General features: G+C 42.0%; 1 protein-coding gene across 1 annotated transcript in view; it reads left to right on the top strand.

The window, feature by feature from the left end:
• Rorb (RAR-related orphan receptor B) overlaps positions 1 to 19,820 on the top strand; it is a 180,758-nt gene that overhangs the window by 136,803 nt on the left and 24,135 nt on the right. The window contains exons 4-5 of the mRNA NM_001270958.1: positions 3,551 to 3,952; positions 19,429 to 19,550. Of these exons, the coding sequence (NP_001257887.1) occupies positions 3,551 to 3,952; positions 19,429 to 19,550 (524 nt within the window). The remainder of the gene's footprint in view (positions 1 to 3,550; positions 3,953 to 19,428; positions 19,551 to 19,820) is intronic.

The raw sequence follows: 19,820 nt of genomic DNA, 5'->3' as shown, positions 1-19,820 counted from the left end.
GACGGAGAGATGACTTCTAATTTCCAGTTACCCTGAAAACTTCTGTTCGACTTCAAATCCCACACTCTCGACAAAAGTGGAGTGATTTCTGCCCCTCTCACATAGAAGCGCTCTTTGCTTGTGTGGGATTGAGATAAAGGTTAAGTGTGTATTGTGTGCTGACGCCGTCAGCCCAAGCACTTGCAAATCTCTTGCAACGTACACAGAATTGTACTTGTTTCCTTAAGAGGTGGTAGTTTAAGAAACTGTCTCTACTCAAGTGAATGCAATTAGCTGAACAAATCAGGTTAGAAAGCAAACAGTTAAAAGATGTGCTGTGCTCACCCATGGAGAGATAAGACGCACAGAAATACCTGGAGATACAACGGGACATGGCCTCCGTTAAAGTGGAGCTTGGAATACATCATTGTGTCTGCACAGTAGCCAGGAAATATTTCTATGTTGGGAAGTGCAGTAGGTACATTTTCTTGGTCTACTGTACATTTCCCCCTCCAGGTATATTGCCAGCTTTATTGCAGGAAAGGACCTAAAACAGAAGCACCTTTCAGAAATAGATGGAAAACTCATCCTAGAGTAGTTCTGTAGTCATTGTCTATAAAGCCTTTGATTTAAACCAAAACCTGAGAATTCCAAACTGTAGTCACTTTAAGTTGCTTTAGTCTAGATATTCCAATTGCTCAGTCACCTGACAAGTCAGCCTTGTACTGAAGATATACCGTTTTTTTCCTGTTGTGTCTTCAGATGATTACAGCAGAGCCCTTGGCGACATGCTTTTCCAACATCATTAGCTCTAATTACAAGGCCTATGGTTAACAGCACATGTCGTCGGCATGCTGTGGCAGCAGGTCAGTCTATGACCCTGCTGATAGTTGATGGCCTCGCTGTGGTGCTGGAAGAGGCTTGAATCGGCTTCATACAGCCTATTGTTGAGCGATCTAGTACAGGCGTGCCCTTGCCACGGTAAGGTACCCAGTCAAACAGGCCCTTTTCAAGTCTCTGCCTGTAAAACATTTGTCAATAACCCACTGACCTAGACAGGTCATATGACTGGGAGTCTGGGGTTGGGCATCACGGCTGCACAGAATGAAGAGAAATTGGGAGTAGACATGAAGAAGGACATGAAAGGATGCAGGTGAAAGGAATTGGGGTCATTAATACAATCCCTCTGCCTCGAAATACGTACAACTCTAAATTGAGGGTTGAATAGCAAGGATAGCTTAAAGGCAGTCTGATCCCATGAAAAACTCTGGATTTTTTAATTCCTGTGATTTAAACCAGTAAATGCACACTGGTCTATAAATTACTACATTTTAATCTCATGCAGTAGACTCAGTTCTTGAGTCATGAGACCATGCTCACAAGGACCATCTGAGCTAATACAGAATCAAAAGGGCAAAGGTCACAAATAGAGAAGAGGAGCATCATGGCTTTCTTGGGATGCCGTTCTCCTGAGCCAATGGATAACATTCTTTTATTTTCATGATTTTAAAAAAAAAAAAAAGGTCTTTCCCTCTAGAAAACAATACATAAACTATTTAGAATGACATAATATGAAAGTACAAGGAAAAGTTACCGCAACCATTCTGTAGAATTCTGCCCATGGCCAAGTGCAAATACCACTACACTCCATGAATGAATTCTAACAAGAGCAGCGTCTACATAACAAGTTAAACAGGACAACCTAAACCAAATCAAGACTGAGGAAAAGCAGCAACTGAGAGGGGAAAGGAGAGTTTGTTAGTAGTTAATTAGATTGTTTCTCTTCATGAAGAAAAAAACTACTAGATAATTACTATTTCATCTTCCTACTTAGGCAGCATTGGAAAGCCAGGGTGAAGGATTTTCTTTTAGAAAGATTAAGGAGGACAAAGAGAGAGGGAACTACTGGGAGTATTAAAGTCCAGTCAGTCATAGCCTCAGTCTGACTGACTGAGCAAGAAGGGAGAAAACATGCCACTATACATAAGAGTATCTAAATATCCTGTGCACAACCTGTTACACAGTCACACATCTCCGTAGGAACTGTGGCCTCCATTTTGAACAGCCCATGCTCAGATAAGATTTGATAGCATCATTCTCAATGCCAGGGGGAACATGTATGCTGTGGAGTGTGAATGCCAGCATCCTCCTAATGCAGGCAGGCCTCCTCTGTGAGCCCTCTGAGCTAGAGAGCCTGGAAGCACTTCCTGTGTGGCAGTTTTTAGGAAGAACTCGAACCACAATGACTGAATCCCCATCTATTTCTACATTCATCTGCCCCCCTTCCTAAACTCTCTGAGGTCCTGACTTCAACAAACCTTGGGGAAACTGCCACCAAAGGAAAATCTCAAACTCAGATGAGCGTCTCCAAGATGACCACAGTCCCACCACTGGTAATGTGATTTGAACCTGGCAGCCCAGCACTTGAGATGCCCACATGCTAAAGGAGGGAGGTTGACTGCTCATGCAAAAGAAGTCACTGTCCAAAACAGTTCAGGAGGTTTACTCTGCACACAAAAGGAAGCAGTACATGGGGGTTTCTTCCCTGTGAAGCCTCTTCCTCGATTCCCTACAAAATGCCAGAGGGTTTAGCCGCAAGAGACAGAGAAAATGAACCTATGGTTGAGCTTCAAGAATGGGGAAGAGGAGGACAGTAGCTCCTGTTTGCTCACTCGGCTTGAGTGCATGCGAATGCCATAGTCTAAAGGTTCTTTCACCAACATCTAGACACCAGCAGCTGACAGCATTGTCACACTCCCTGCATCCTTGTTCTTACCCAATAAATCATGTCCCAAATTGAAACAACAGGTTCCTCCCAAGGTCCTTGCAATCCCAGTGCTCGTGTCAGTATTGATAAGGAGGTCATCTTAATAGCAGGAACCCTGCGCCAGTGTTGGGAGACTTGTTGTGTTGTCTCTTGCATGTGCTAGTCACAAAGGAAGCGGGCAGGGGTATATACATCTTCCAATTCATGCCTGTAACAAGTAATACTCATTTTAACATTTCTTCCTAGCTTACTGTCACCAATTAGATATTGAGTGTCCCCGAGAAGTCCGCATATTAACATATATTAAGGATGTGGTTTCCAGTTTGACACTGATGAGTGGTAGTGGAGCCTTTCGAGGGTGGGGACTACAGAGAGGCCTTAGGTCATTGGTGAGCATGACTCTGAAGGAAATACTGCGACCTATGCCCTTCCTCTTCTTCTTTTTCACCTCCTTGGGGTGGGGTTGAATTCCTCTGTCACACATTCCCAGCACAGTATCCTGCTCTGCCGCTGTCACAAAAGCCATGAATACTATGAGCCAAAAATAAACTTCTCTACTTGTTGATCGTCTCAGGTATCAGTTACAGTGGTAGAAAACTGAACAGCACACAGGTTTTATCACTGGGATACAAACCAACACACTCTTTCAAACATAATCTTTCCCCTTAATGTGAAATGTAAATGAGTGGACGTCTGTCTGGCAACAACAGGGATACTGAAGAGACAGCCGTGCATGTCTCAGGCGGAAGTGGCTAAAGAGAATGGTAACCACACTGCTGTCTTTTGCTCTTCTCTCCGTCCTAGCTGTGAAGTTTGGGAGGATGTCCAAGAAGCAGCGGGACAGCCTGTATGCTGAGGTGCAGAAGCATCAGCAGAGGCTGCAGGAGCAGCGGCAGCAGCAGAGTGGGGAGGCAGAGGCCCTTGCCAGGGTGTACAGCAGCAGCATTAGCAATGGCCTCAGCAACCTGAACACCGAGACCGGCGGCACATACGCCAACGGGCACGTCATTGACCTGCCCAAGTCCGAGGGTTACTACAACATAGATTCCGGTCAACCGTCTCCCGATCAGTCAGGACTGGACATGACTGGAATCAAACAGATAAAGCAAGAACCTATCTATGACCTCACATCCGTACCCAACTTGTTTACCTATAGCTCTTTCAACAACGGGCAGTTAGCTCCCGGGATAACAATGTCTGAGATCGGTAAGTCCGAGTCTTTTCCAAGTTTTATTTCTGAAATTTCTCCATTGTCAGTGCCTTAGTCCTAGTTAGGGAAATCATTTCCACAGCCCTAAATTAAATTGCACGCATACCTGGTTTCTACTGCGAAGATAAAATTGGTTTAAAATACACTCTAACAATTATCACTATGCCCTTGCCCCATAAAAGTTATTATGAGTGAGGGAAGATGGAAAGAATTGAAAGATGCTATCCATAAGGGATGAATGGGTGCTCTTGGATAAATGTGGTTTCTTACTGAAGGAAAATGTTGTTGATGGAAGCAAGAAAATGTCCTAGCTGTCCAATTGAAAGGGAAGTGGACACACTGTGGAATAATACAATGAATGGTTCTCAAAGATTGCCAGGCAACACCGTAAGTGCCTGTACCCCAGCTTCCTTCTTGTAAAGATGCAGCAGCCAGGCCAGAACATAGCTATGGATTTGAGGAATCTAAACTGAAGAATCTGACATGAGGAACATTCTCTGGGAGCATGCTCACACACAAGGACCTGGGTTTAATCCTCAGAATCCATGTTTTTAAAAGCATGGTACCCCACATATAATCTCAATCCTAAGGAGGTAGACACAGGCAAACCCTTGGACTTGTTGGCCGACCAACCTAGACTACTTGAGCTCCAGAACAGAGAGAGAGCCTATGCCAAAGTAACAAAGTTGACAGGTCCTGAGAAACACCAGCCAAGGTTATCTCACATACATGTATGTACTTACAAAAGTGGGCATACACGTATGTGCATGTACACACACAAATTCTATATGGGATTCCAAATCACAGCAACAAAGGCTATGGTCTTCCTGATACAGAGAAACAAGTTAGTCATGAACATTTTCTGTTATGAGGACTTTTGACTTCTTAGGATATGGTGTCAGGGGTGCCCCATCTCAGGCTAGCCCTCTTCTGACATTGTAATTTTGTTTTGTCTTTTTAACTCATCAACAGTCTAGGGAATGCTTACTGGGTTGATCTAATGAACCTCCAAAAAATAGCCACAGTCTCTTAATGTTTTTCCCTCCCTGACAGCAGAGTTCCATGTCCACCTCACCGTGGGGAAGCTAGATTCAAACCGGAAGTGACTACCTCCGGGCTAAGGGGCAGGCAACCTGAGTTCCAATCCTGCCTCTATAGTTTACAGTGCTAAGTAAAGCAAGTTCTTTGGCCCCAGATCTCTAATCTTTGAAAGGGATCTCAGAAACAAAACACCACCAGACAAGAGCCCACTAAGTCTCTGCCACAGTTATTTTTATAAGCCCTGGGCTTAGTTACCATCAAATAAGGGCCAGGAGCCCACAGGTGTCTTCATTCTTCTTGTGGCGAACATAAGATGAAACGTTGGCTGTTCTGGGTGCTTATAACATGCATTTGAGGAAGAAGTAATGTCACACAATGATAAACCTGAGCTGGACTCGGACTAGGGCACTCTATTGCTGTCCTTACCCATGTCCTTATTGTATCAAAGATACTTTGTAAACATTTCATTTTCACAAAAGTCTTAAAAGAAAAAGAAAATCCTATTTGACTCCAAAAATAGAACCCCAAAGGTAATTCATTGCTTCTCAAGAAACCTGTAGTAACTTCATGACAGAACTCGGGATCCATTTCAGGAAGTCTATTTCCAGGGTGTGGCTCACCTGCTACTCATTCATTCACAACTCCTAGAGATAACATTTGCACACAGGGGCCTCTAATCCTTTTTAAAAGGTATGTCAAAACATAACAACACACTATCTGATACCCAAGTTCTCGAGTATAATATTGGTTTGGACCATATTTAAATCCCAGCAAAATGAAAGCTTGAAATCACTAAGCAATCTTTGGCCTCAGACATAAAAAAAGCTCTCACAGGTTATTTATGATTTATCATCAGTAGAAATCGTGATAAGTCAAAATACAGCCAAAGCCTTTGGCTCTGAGTTCCTATGCACCGCCATTTTCCCTCTCTGGCCCTCAGCCTATCACCCTGTGAGCTGGGAGAAGAGAACTAGAGAATCTCATGTTTTATCATGGCTTCCTGCGGAGGCACTGACACCCGGCGAAGACTTTTCATAATTATTTCAAGACATCAGTAGTCTTTACAGCTCTCTCCATGTGCTCTAAATTTTCATCAGACTTTAAGGGTGAAATTAGAATTGTCCTGTGAGTGCTCTCCAATGTAACAGACTCTTTTTTTTTTTTTTTTTTTTTTTTTTTTGGTTCTTTTTTTCGGAGCTGGGGACCGAAGTAACAGACTCTTAAACCTAAACAGTGGCTCTGTTCAGACTTTGCTAAAACAGCAATGCCACCTAGTGGACACAAACCCATTCCATCTGTGTGGATCTAAGTGTGTATGATTGCAAGGCCACAGTAGAGTGATGGATACCTCATCTAACGAGCTATCTAAAACGTGCCATCCATGTCACTAAAACACTAAATCCATAGCAGCATCACTGTGGGAGAAGGGGGCGGAGAGTGCTTATGGACGCTGGTTCACAGTCAAGGCTTTTCTCTTGGGCAAGTTACCTGACAACTATGAGTCTCAGCTCTCAATCCAGACCAGCAACAGTCATTGTGTTTACTGTGTAAGGGGATAACTCAGTGGATACCTGTAACTTCTCAGTAGCCATTACTTGCCCTGCCTGAGAAGCCACTGTAACTGTATGATTGGCGTTGTGATTATTACATAATAAGATCCCTAGCTATGACGGGCAGTATAATCACCTTTTACTAGGTTCCCGTATGTACTAAATAATACTCTCCCCTTTAATTTTCATAGCAGTCTTGTGAATAACTGTATGCTCATTTTACAGAAAAAAAAAATTGAGGCTTAGAGGTCACAGTCTCGGTTAAACCAAAGAACAAACTTAAGCCCAGGTCTAAGTCATCAGAAGCCATTCATTTAGACATGGCAGTGTATTCTCTTCTGTCAAACAGTGGTAATCACTCAAAAGCTCATTGCCACTGCTACAGAAAAGCATGTGTGACCCTTGGTGCCTGAAATTGTTCTAGCACTAGATGTGACAGTGCCTAGGTGTTAGGTGACCGTAAATAAACTTCACAGAGTTTTCTATGAACATTTTGTCTTGACTTGATCATTAGGCATCTGAAGCACTTGTTTGCTGGTGTGCTGTCATTAAAAACATTCCTGTACAGACAAGAGAGAGAATCTGGGCTTGGCAACATATTTAATAATGAGTCCAAGACTCCGGCTCACTAAGAAATCTGTGAGCACCACATTTGGCTACTGATTCTGACTGTTGCCTCTGCTTTCTGAAAGGGTAAAGGACATACAGTCCCGCCACCATGCCGAGATCAACTGGTAGGAGTACATCTTTCTTTTAAAGCAAGTTTTGGATTAGCCTCTGTTCAACAAGTCCTTGCAGCTTTGAGATGTTTAATAAAAATGCATTTGTGAACTGCAGCCTAACACTCTGGAAAACTGTGTACCAATCACCAAGTTAATTATATTTAAGTGTTACCTAAGTCAAGAATAAAACTAGACCAATCTGTCCTTCCCCCAAGGGGCCAAGAGAACCCACTTCCTGGGATGCGGATGCTGATGCTAATAGTTCTGGTTTAGAGGAAAATGTACAAATCTTTCCCATGTTTCAGGCATCAAGAAGCTCACCTCCTGCTTCAGGTCAACAGTGAGGAGGCCTCTAGACGAGGTTAAGGGTGAGAAATGGGAGCTCGTTCCCTAAGACACAGTTAGTTAACCAGCAAAGCTTACTCTGACTTCAGCCACCCGTTTTGCTACCATAGACTTCCATGCATGCTTTGAAGGATTTCTTTTAGCAATATTGCAGTCACTAGAAATCAGCAAGATGTGGTTTCTACTCTTGCCATCTAACTGACAGGTGTCAAAAGAAATAATTAAAAGTCAGAGTAGACTAGACTGGCCATCAGCAATGACACACCAACATAGCATGCAGAAGACCCTTAGATGGATTCCCATCATGCTAAACTAAGTAAATTAATTTTTAAAACTGTCATAAAGCCTTAGTCCTAGGGGATTCTGGATGTGAAGGCCTGGGGGCTGGCATGTATCAGTTACTCAGACCTCTTCTTATCAGGAAACTTTTTTATTCCCAGAATCTTGAGGCAAGAAAGCAAAACACAGTTAAGAGAACAGAAACAACAAAGAATATTTCAGAAATATATCCCTGGGCTTTTCAAAGTCCCAAGAGAAAAAGAAGTCATGAAATAAGAAGAACCTGGAAGTCAAGCACAAATTAATATTTAGGCCTCAGTATTGACAGGGCTTGGCTGGAAATTTACTTCGAGCTAGCATGATGGATGTGCTATGTCTCTGGGAATAAATTTTTGCGTGGTTGGTGAGAGAGAAGGGAAGCTAGGCAAAGGATTCTCAGCAAGTGAGCAGAAAAGAAAATGGAGCCGTTGGCTTTTGCTTCCCACCAGAGCTCTCTGATACTCTGGGGATGCTGCAAGATCGTACTCTCAATAAAGCTCACTTACGCTGAAAGATGAGTGACAAGGTATCTAGAAGGTTCCAGACAAGACGGTTCAAGGAGCCAGATAATACTTTTTAAAGGAGAGGGGAAATTAATATATACACACGCATATATCTGAATGTGTATGTATATACATCCTTAAATTAGCTGTAATGCTAAGCGGAATCATGTGCTTCCCACACCATCGCCTGCCTGGGTCTTCCTTCCCGATATAGACAAGGGAATGTGAACTCACTGGTCTCATTGTTTCCACATAGTGTTAACATGGATATATTCTCATATTCCTTTTGTGTTCTATTCACGGAATCTGGAGTTTAAAGTAACAAACACAGAAATAACCCTCATTTTAGATGTGTCTGTTGCATAACAGTATGGTATGAATAGTTAGAGACTGCACAAGGACAGTGGCATAGAAGTGATCTAGTCTCAGGAATGTAGGACTTTATACTGCCCAGGCTACAGAGTCATCCAAAGGATTCCCTCGGGTGCTTTATTTTGCAATTTTTTCTGTAAGTTTCAAATGTTGACTTTAAGAATGAAGTCGACACTGTGGACCCACAGCAGCTCTTTTTAATGGTATAGACTTTTCTACGTATTTTATACCTGCTGTTATTTAACTTCCTGTGGGTGTGTGGTACATAGACCACGAGGGGCAGCTTCTGGAGTATCTATGTCCTCTAGTAGCATCTTCACAAATATAAGTCGCCTTCAGTTTAGAGTAACAGTCTAGTAGGTCATTAACACAAATAGGAACTGAATCTATCAGAGAAAGCATCCAATTGGTTTGCAGAAAGGAAAACACACAGTTAGCTATCAGTAAGCCTTTCTTAGCCTGAGGGAAGACATTTGGTAATGTCCCAAAACCCCCTCCCCAACACTCACTGGCTGGCCACAGACTCTGCAGGCATTTAGAGAAAGTACTAAGATTTGCAATCACAGAACAACCACGTAGGCTTTTTCCAAGTGTTCTACTTCCTGTGGCTCAGTCTCCTCATCTGAAAAGTAAGAGAACTGGATGAAATGACCTCAAAAGGTCGTTTTTTTTTTCACTTTCCAGAGCGTTTGGTCAATGCTCACAGACAATCCTTGTTTCAACCATTGCAACAGGAAAAGCACAGGAAAGTGGTAAAGAGGGACTTCTGAGCCACTGTGCGCTCCACAGCAGTGCTGAATAGCACGGCTCTGGCAGTAGCCAGTGAGGCCCTCCTCAGAGCCCAGGGCTTCCACTTGGTGGCATGACCATTACCAAAACGCAGCCAAGCGCCACTTGCTTCTCTTCATCTGCTCTCCCCTGAAAACATATAACTGAGTAAATAATAACAAAATGAAAGTCAGCAGCTAAGAGAGACATCGGAGGGACTAGGTGGTGTGGCCAGTCCCAAAGCCTTCACGGCTTACACAGTGGAGGCATCTGGTGTGCAGCTGAGCGACAGCTATAAGAAAAACCTACCTGTCCTCACTGGCCCTCTCCCGGAGGGCCGCTTCCAAGCCTCTCTTGAACAAAGAGAGTCTGCTCTTGACTACTGAGGAAAGTCACCCAGGTCACTGGAAAGAGACATACCTAGCCCCTAGGATGCTTTAATATCGCCCTGTTCTCTTGTCACTCCCAGATTATCTCCCAACATCTGCTTGGTCCAAGCAGTCTATCTTCTATTCGAAGACAGAATTCTCTGAGTGTGTGAACTGAGCTAATCAACCTGATTTGCCACATACTTTTGAGCTGACTATGATCAGAATTGATTCTAACTGGTGTGTGGCTATGAATTATTTTAGATGGTACTTAGGAGAGAGGACTCTATAGCTCTTTTTAATGGTCAGTCAAATCTGCCTTTATAGATATCCTTTACTAAATCCTCCCCTGAAGACTACTAAGATCATCGAGTGGTGATGCTGAGGTTGCCGTCACACGATTCCCCATAATCCAGAAAGTACACAAAGCACTTGGACAGTAGGAAGACGCTAAGCTATTTCTCTATACTACAGTCAATGCAAACATGCATGTTCAGTTCAAGTGCTTATGAACATATACATCTATTTACAGTACCTAAATGTTCATACCACTCTTTTTTTTATTAACTTGAGTATTTCTTATTTACATTTCAAGTGTTATTCCCTTTCCAGGTTTCCAGGCCAACATCCCCCTAACCCCTCCCTCTCCCCTTCTTTATGGGTATTCCCCTCCCCATCCTCCCCCCATTGCCGCCCTCCCCCCAACAATCACGTTCACTGGGGATTCAGTCTTAGCAGGACCCAGGGCTTCCCCTTACACTGGTGATCTTACTAGGATATGTTCATACCACTCTTAATACAGCTTTCCTAACATGCTAACATTCACTACAGTAAGGAAATCTTTTAACATACCTTTTCAATTTTGAGTTGAAATTGTGAAAAATTGATCTTTGGTGGAATTCCCCTAGAGATATTATTTTAGGATTAATTCTTGACTCGGGATTCAAACCTTCATAAGAAGATTCTAAAATCTGCCAGCAAGGGGGAAAGAAAGCATCGAAGCCATTGGAAAGGCAATTCCATTTTATCCACTCAATTTCAAAAGACATCGTAGATATGAAATGTTCCACAGTAAAGAAAGGGAGGGATTTCAAGAAGGTCTTCTTTGGTTTATAGAAAGATATGCTAGGAACTACAAGGTGACATTCGACGTGACTTTTGCTGGCAATACCACCCAGAACTGTGTTTCCAAGCATTAAGCTTCAGGAAACCACACTTTCACCTTATTCCAAGCCTTGACCTTGGCTCAATCACTTGTTGTGATGGCACAAATTTTGATCTGTTTTTCAAGTATTCATTTTTTGAAAGAGCTGGCTAGGGTAAAAATGCCATAGTGGATGTAGAAACCAAAAATGTCTGTTGATCATCAGATTGATTAAGATCAGTACACTTTGGGACCACTAGCCTAGCACATGGCTATCTACCAACTAGAAGAGGTTTTATTTCTGTGATGGTTAACATACAAAGAACATGTAGAATTAGAAAATTGTTAATTCTGTTTCTTTAATTTGGGGTGTAAGCTTTCTTTTGACAACATGTCCTTAATACTAAGGAGGAAAAAATTTACTTTTCAATCTTGAACCCTGGCTACAAGGCCTAGAAAGACCTATTCTGAACATAAGAAACTGTTAGACTCTTTTGTAAACAGGCTGTTCAAACATTTTGGATAGTCTTGTTCTGGACTCCTTAAGAAGCACTATTTTAAACTAACTAATTAAATAAATTATTTAAACAATCAAGATACTTTATTAAGATTTATGTTAAGTATTTGGGAATATAAATGTGATCTCTAAAGGTTACCTCTAAATTATTTTTTTCCAAAGGTCAGAAATGTATTGACTAAACTTCCAAAACTGCAGTGAGAAAGGGAGGGGGGTTGCTTCCATCGAAATTAACAATCAATCCATGTGTCAACAAAATTCAGATAATAAACATCAATCCTGGTGGTGGCCCTAAGCAATTTTTATAATTAGATTCCATCATCTGTGATCCTCTAACCGTCCTCTGGGCAGGATGGGGAGGTGCAGTTCTTAAAGGGGAGTGAGGGAGGATTCTGTCGGGCTTTGTACTCCATTGTCTGTCTGTCATGTCAGAGTTCTGTGTGCCTTTAAAGCTAGGATCTGTAATGTCTTTAGCTCGGTAGGATGCGTCTTGCATGAATCAAACAGAACAAAATGTGCCAGGAAGCCTCTCAGATTCGAGTTACTCTGTCTCCCAGTGCCAAAGACAGTGTCACTGTGGCTAAACTTTCCTATGGCTGGAACCAGGACAGTAAGAGATTAATTGACTTTCTCAAAAGCATAAACCAGAAGTTGCAAGGGGCTTGTACCCGACTTCCCCGGACTCGAATACAGCTGCCTCAAAGCTGGATACTGTGGAACACTTAAGCACGCCCATCTCTCCCCATTGTTCTGTGGAGGAGGTCTTTTGCTTTGAAAGTTAATTTTGAGATGGAATGTTTTCATAATAGATTCTTTCTCAATGTTGCCAACCGGTTTCAAGAAAGAAAACTCTAATTTCCCAAAAATTACACATGCACTGTTGAAATAAAACAAAGGATGCATGATCCAAAACAGCTTTCAACCAGACAGCAACGAGAAAGCATCCTTTTAGGTAGTTAATTTGTTTTTGCTGTGCGTTTTTTTTTTTGAATCACGCAGCTTAAATACAGATGCTTATGTGTGTTCTCTTTAGATTCTTCTAAAATTTCTCCCTTTCTGCCAAAATGCTATTATATACGGTATGGTCTTGCTGAATATGAAGAAAATATTAACAATTTTAATTATCTCCTCACTCACCCTTTGCCACATGTTATCACTGCCTACATTAATCTGATTTATTCTGTTTTCACTCTTTCGTGTTTGTGTTCTGTCATACTTTCAGTGCTCCATAGCTAGACTATAAGCTACAAACTATAAAATGATATAACTTCATATTTTGTTAACGTATTGTTTTCTAAAAACTCTATAAACATCTTTTGGTACTGGTCTACATAGAGTAAAAACAAAAATCAATTTCGCTCCTCTCTGATACGAGCTGACAATAGAACTCCCATGAAAAGCAAATCCAAGGCTCTTCTGACTCACTCACTGGGAGAGCAATGAAGGCCGGACAATGGCCTGAGCCAATGAACAACACGTTGGTTATTGTTGCCAGCAATTCCCACTGACAAGAATACAGACCATAAATGCGGAAGCTGCTGCTTCATTAAAGGCAAATGGATCACTAATTCATTGACCATTTAGGCTCTGGGGTTACTGATGGCTTGATTCTATTCATACTAAAGATCATGCACTCCACCTAAAATCCAAAGAATCAGAAAGGTCTTAACTGACATGGTCTCTTCTGACGCTATCGTTCAACAAGAAACCACTGCACTATTAAACTCCAGAAAGGTATAAAGTCCTATTAAACTACAGAAAGGTATGACGTGTGATTCACTGGCAGAAAGCAAAATGTGCGTCTGGTTAAGTGCTTTGCCTTTCAGTCAGCTGACTTAATATATCATAGTGTGTTATAGTACCATTGCTGCCTCAAAGTATGGAGCCTGGCAAACCTTGGTACAATGAGACCTAACACAGGGCTTAAACTTGCTGTCAGAGAGTCCTCGGAGATAGCCTGACATTAATTCAAAGTGAATCCCCTAAGCAGTCCACATTCGCACTAGGAATGTAAACTAAACAGAATTCTCAGCCCTTCTCTAGATCCTTAAGGCGAATGGCAATTTAAAAATCCACTAATCATTTTGAGTGAAGCTGAAATAGAGTATTTTAGGAAAATATGTCCAAACTTTTTTTTCAAATCTCTTATAAAAGTTCACCGAGAAGAAACCATCCCTTCTCTTGAGGGGGTAAATGGAGGGGGTTGGGAATTTCAGATGCTAGCCCTCCAGAACCATGTAGAGCCCCCACTGGCAGCCTTCTCTACTCCGTGAAGTTAGACCTGGAGGCTCCTGGCAATAACACTAACAGTAGCAGTTTTTAAAGATAAGCTCGACCCTCGGATCCTAATGAAACCACCTGTGGGATATGGGATGTGGCGCCCACGACTGAGACAGGGTAGCCTTTGGAGGGCACCATTTGCTGAAATGTCTAGTGAGAGCTAAAATAAGCCACTTTGGTGGAGAGGGGGGGAAAAAAACCCTGCTGAGTGGTTGGAATCAGAGCTGCAGAAGGTCATTTGCTATTTTAGGAGCTGCAAGCTGGTCCCCGTTTTATAACATCACAGCTACAAACATGAAATTGTCACCTTGCCTGTCAGTTTCCTTCCCTGCTGAAGCAGAGGTGGCCTGCCTCACATTGAACCTGGCAATGGGTGGCTAGTTTCTAAACTTTGCTGTATTGTTGAATCGGTATGCAAGAAAAGTTATTTCCCATACGTTTCTGTGATCTTGCTTCGGAATATTTTTCATACATCTTTTTATGGCATCCAATCTAACTGACCTTGAAAACTCCATCTAGCTGTGCAAACTCTCCCTACATCCCAACCACACCATGCTGAAAGTGCCTTAAAGAGGATTCCTTTTTCCCTTTGACTCATTGAATACATTACAAAGAGAAGTACTCAGAATGGACAAGAAGTGTGGAAGTTGGAAAGGAAGGGAAAGAGACACACACAGGAAGGCAGAGAGACAAAGACATACAGAAGACAGAAACTAGGAGACAGAGAGACAGAGACAAAGATGGGGACAGGGAGAGAGACTTATAGGGTTATTTAGTCACAAACCATTTGGAAATGGAGGAAGGAGGTCAGCCCCAGGCCACCTTAATTATTGTAAACACTACAGAGAATTACCATCAATTTTATTCCATTTTCCCCTTCAAAATCTTAGTTTCTCTTTTATTACTGCCCACATCATAAGTAGAGTTAATATTACCCTTAAAATGTATGGGGGGGGGAAGTGGGACAATTTAGTGATATTGTTTTATATCATTTCACCAAAAATGACGGAGAATTTTCTTGGATTACTATCTCCTGTGAATTACCCATTGTAATGTTTTGTCTCACATAGTTAAATTCATTTATGAACTTACAGGTTCTATTGACTAGTTTTAAAACATGGATTCAAATAAGCTTCCACTAAGAAAAGAATCCAGACTACTATCTAAATCTATGTGTAATTTTCACTGATAGTATGTTCATTGACACAAAAGGCAGAGGGGGTATTCCACGAAGTTAATAAATGCAAAATAGCAAACATGTGCTTAATATTAACCTGTAATTACCCAGTAACTGCCCAGTTTCCTTGGCCTGAGCCAGACTCAGCACTGTTTCTCCTTATAGCTGAGAGTAGAAGACAGGACTGAACATATGATATTGTGTTTCTCATTCCTCAGTATCATTTTACTAGCAAGTAAAGCAGCGTTCAGACTCTCCGTGAACCGGGCAACCTCTGCTTTACTGAGCGTGCGTACGGGATCCTTACAGAGGATGTGCAGCTGTCCTTAGAAGTCCCTGTCCCAGCACTGATGAATCGCCTTCCTCCTCCTGATCTCAGAAAGCGCAGGCTCCGTGGGCCCCACCTCTAGACATGGCAGAGGTTGCCATTTTCCTGTTGAACTCATTGTTCCAGCACAGCTCATGCCAACATGAGCTTTCAACGCGTACCATCTTCGGCCCAAGCTAGTTAGAGAAAGCAATAAAAACCACCTGCTGAGAAGTAGCCGCAATCCAAGTCAGGCTACCAGATGAAGGGTTTGTGATTGCCCAGTAAGATTCCATCGCCTCTGTTCTTTCTCCTCTGCCTCCTTTGTCTGGACTTTCTCATGTGGCTGGTCCCCAGAGGGGACTGCATCTGCTATTACCTTTTCTCTTTTTACAGGCAGGGACTCTTGAAGCTCCTTTGGCTCCCAGCAGGAACTTAGCATACTGCACTCACTGTCTCTCCTTTGTCCTTTCTTTTTTGAGTCCTTTTCACAACTGCAGACTCTCAGTCCAAGAAAGCCATCTTGCTCTGATGTTCAAGCATCTTTCTAAGGGACAGAGTGAGCCCTCTGGCCATACTCTTTTAAGACAGAGAATGGCTTTGCCCTGTGCTTTACTGACCTGAGCCCTGAAAGGACCAAGTTAGTTTCTGCACACAGCGTTCCCATGCACTTCTGTGGGAGCCTCCACTGCCATGTATAAGCCTGATGGTCAATAGACATTTGACTTATTTCTCATCACAGGGATGCGGAAAACCATCTATTTACAATGTTCACGTCTCTCAATTCTAAGTGTATAGGCTTTAAGGTTCTCAAACAGAAAGATCAAGCTTAGCTTTCTCAAGCTTTTGGGAATCAAGGAAGGGATAAAAGGTTGTTTGGGTGGTCAGTTGATGGAAGATGATGGATGTATTTATGTAAGAATGTGTGGACAGTTTTAAATCTATGTATAGTAAGTCAAGAACAACTAAGCCTCTGCTATTGTTAATGTTTCTTGTTTTATTGCCTTGTCTTCTGGTCCTGTGTATTTTCTTTTGGAATTGTCTGGCGCCCTAACCCATTAGCCTTCTCTGTCATGACCTAGTCCAAAACATCTGTATCTGACCTACGTTTTCACAACCTGATTCTGGTACACACTCCCTAACATACCTCCTTCTCTTTGGCACAGAAGATAACCTTTCTGGACCAAAACTCTAATCTCGCCACCCTCCTACTTCACAGCATCCTCTGGCTCCTTGATAACGAAATCTAAAATCCCAGGACAAATAATGTCTGGACCTTTTTACTCAGCTATTTGTGCTCCACTCCATACATTCATATAGCTCATTTCTCCCTATCTCCTCCACATACTCAGCGTTGCGAACATTGAACCTATTGACAGAAAAGACGGGAACGGACTCCAGAATGGCTTTTGCAAACTCTCTGTAAACTGTCCAGAGTCCAGAGTTCCTCTCTCTTTCTAACCCTTGTCTCTGCAGTTACAACATAATAACTGAAAAGTGTAGTTTATGGTGAAGACTTAAGGTTGTACAAGTGAAACAGATAACATATGGAATGACCCAGCTTAGTGCGCATGCCTAGCACTGTCTTCTTAATATTGTCCCCCTACCTACATGTGTCTTACTCTCTGCCATGTCCCAAACCACTGTTCATCCCTCTGAGAGAATATTCCCTTCTTTCTCCCAAATCTTCCCAAGATAGAACTGAGTACTTTCTCCTTGAAGTAACGAGCGGGTTTTTTTTTAAGTGTTTGTTGAGTGAACATAGAGTAGTATTGTTTTCCAGTTCTTGAAAATTTTAGAGCCTTGATGGGTCTGAAACAGGTTCACAGCAATAACCACACCATGAGCCTGGCTAGAATCAGGACTCAACACCAGGCGAAAGACTCACAGTATAACCACCAGCCCTACCGGAGGAGGCTGCAGAGAGGCAGGAAAGCCTTCACAACAAGTGCACAAGCAACCAAGTCCTGACGTGAGCATGAACTTAACCTCCAATCTTCTTAACCCTCCACATACTGACTGTCCCTGTACTCCTCTCCAATATTCCTTAAAACTACAAGTGGAAGTGGCAGAAGACCAGGGGATTATTAAACTTTGCTCCACAGTTCCAAGAAGGTAATGTGGAGGAGCAGATCGTCATTCACAATGCAATTCTAAGTGGTAGTTCTAGTTTTGTGTATAAACCCTGAAGCCTGTGAGTCACCACCGAATCAGCATACCTTTGAAGATGAAAATAAGCCACTCTAGGTCTAAAAACTATAAAGCTTTCGTGTTGGGTTTTCATCGCATAACTACTAGAGAGCAGATATCTATTTTTTATATTATAAATAATTAGACTTCCCAAATGAAATTGAAAAATAATGAACCATGACTTACCAATCTATTTTAATATAATGTAGAGAGTAATTCCCACCCTTCTTTATAACATAGGAGGGTATTCAATAAACTTTGAATATAAGATTTTATAAGGAAAGGATTTCATAGTATAGCATGCTAAAAGGCTAAAACTGTCAAGGTTGCAGCCAACAGAATTTGATCATAAATTAACGTCTTGTAGTGTCTTTATCTCTGTTCATTTATAGTTCTGGTTTGAAAATCTCAAACATGTATTAAAATGTCTTCCATCAGCGGTACTGACTGAAATATCAAATAACTCTCTTTTTGTCTCCATCCAACTCTTTAAACTGCTCCCATGGTGAGAAATCACAAAGAATGTTCTCCCAGCCATAGCCATAGCTACCATTTACTCAGAGTTCCCAGTGTGCTGATTAGCTAAGGAGAATTTCATTTTAGAAAGTTTGTTAGCAACATGGCTTACATTTTTCATCCCCTATGTCACTGAAACTCAGCTAACTTCACACTGTATATACCAGAAACACAGCAAGAGACAAACGGGACACTGACAAGTTACTTGGAGACCTATCCTAGAGAACTAAAGTGAAACCATTTAGGATCAAAGCAAGCTTGTATGTCCAAAAGCATCTGAAACACAAGAGCACTTCTGCAAGGACAGTAGTTACGAGGCAGATGTGGTCCCTCTTTATTCCGTGTACACCCCCCCTTACAGGATTCTTGAGAAGTAGGGCTCTTCTGGCTTTCTACTTTCACATGTATTCCAACCATGTGTGGGTCTGTGAAGGACCTCCAGCGAGCTCTGTCTGACACAGGTGATTCCTAGCTGGTTTTCAGGGGAGCATTCGTGTCCCGTTCCATCACCCAACCAAAGCCAAAATGACCGTGACTTAAGACAGAATATAAACTACAACTTACTGGAGGCAAACAGCCCAAAACACGATCTGTCACTTCCCTTTTGTTGATATGATCGACAAAAGTTTATAATTCTTTGACACGGGTTTCATCACATGAAAAAAATTATAAGGTTGAATTTGCTGTCTGTATGAACAAAGGTCATTCGTTAGCACTCACAGGGCAATGATATTTCTTCTCTACCTGACTCTGGCTGTTAAGCATGAGAAATACACACATAGCACCAAACACAGATAGAAATGGATGTCGTTGGGTGTTCGTTTTTCAAATAACGTACAGAGTAACCATATTTTCCTAATAATGTACAAAGTAAACAAATTAGGGGTTTGCTTTCTCTCTTCTACATACACAGCCTCTCTTTTTCATTGTATTATTCCATCTATTCTTTTAAAAAGATGAGCACAAACATGTATACTCAATCCCCTCCTTCCGGGATAAAATATGATTGCAGTGATTTTTCAAAACATCTTTGAGTGTTTGAGATATGTCGAAGTGTTTAGAGATTGTCAGCCAAAAGATTGAACAATAGGGTAATTTAATATGTGTTTTAAAGGCAAACAGCTATTTGCAGGCTTCACAACTTGCAAGACACCAAAGCTATCATCAAAGAGGGAGGTAAGAAGCTTTTGACTGAAAGACAATAAAGAGTTGGGATGTTTTAAGATCGGAGGCGGAGTTCAGATGCTCTCCTATGACTACGCTTAGCTCGTCACCAGCTGCGTTCTTACAGACCGTCTTCTAGAAAAATATTTAAATCACAACAACCTCAAATTGATGGTTCTTTTTCTCACAGATCGAATTGCACAGAACATCATTAAGTCCCATTTGGAGACGTGCCAGTACACAATGGAAGAGCTCCATCAGCTGGCATGGCAGACCCACACCTATGAGGAAATAAAGGCATATCAAAGCAAGGTACTCCAAGAACCATGGGGAGCAGAGCACCTTGATGATTGCCCGTTTCTGGTTTCTTCATCTCAGCACTACTGACATTTTCACCTGAGCGTTCTTAGCTGTTGAGTTACTATGTGTGTTATATAAGCAATCCGGTTTCTCCTGGGAGAGAGAATCTACCACAGACCAACCTTCATGTGGTTGTGGAAACCAAAATTGTCTGCTTGTTGCCAAAAGTTGCCAAAAGCTGTCCTGATTGAAAGTTATGCCCCCATTTGAATGGCCAGGGAG

Source organism: Rattus norvegicus, chromosome 1 (genome assembly GCF_036323735.1).
Source record: "Rattus norvegicus strain BN/NHsdMcwi chromosome 1, GRCr8, whole genome shotgun sequence".
NCBI classification, from domain to species: domain Eukaryota; kingdom Metazoa; phylum Chordata; class Mammalia; order Rodentia; family Muridae; genus Rattus; species Rattus norvegicus.
This window is presented reverse-complemented; position numbering and strand designations above follow the sequence as displayed.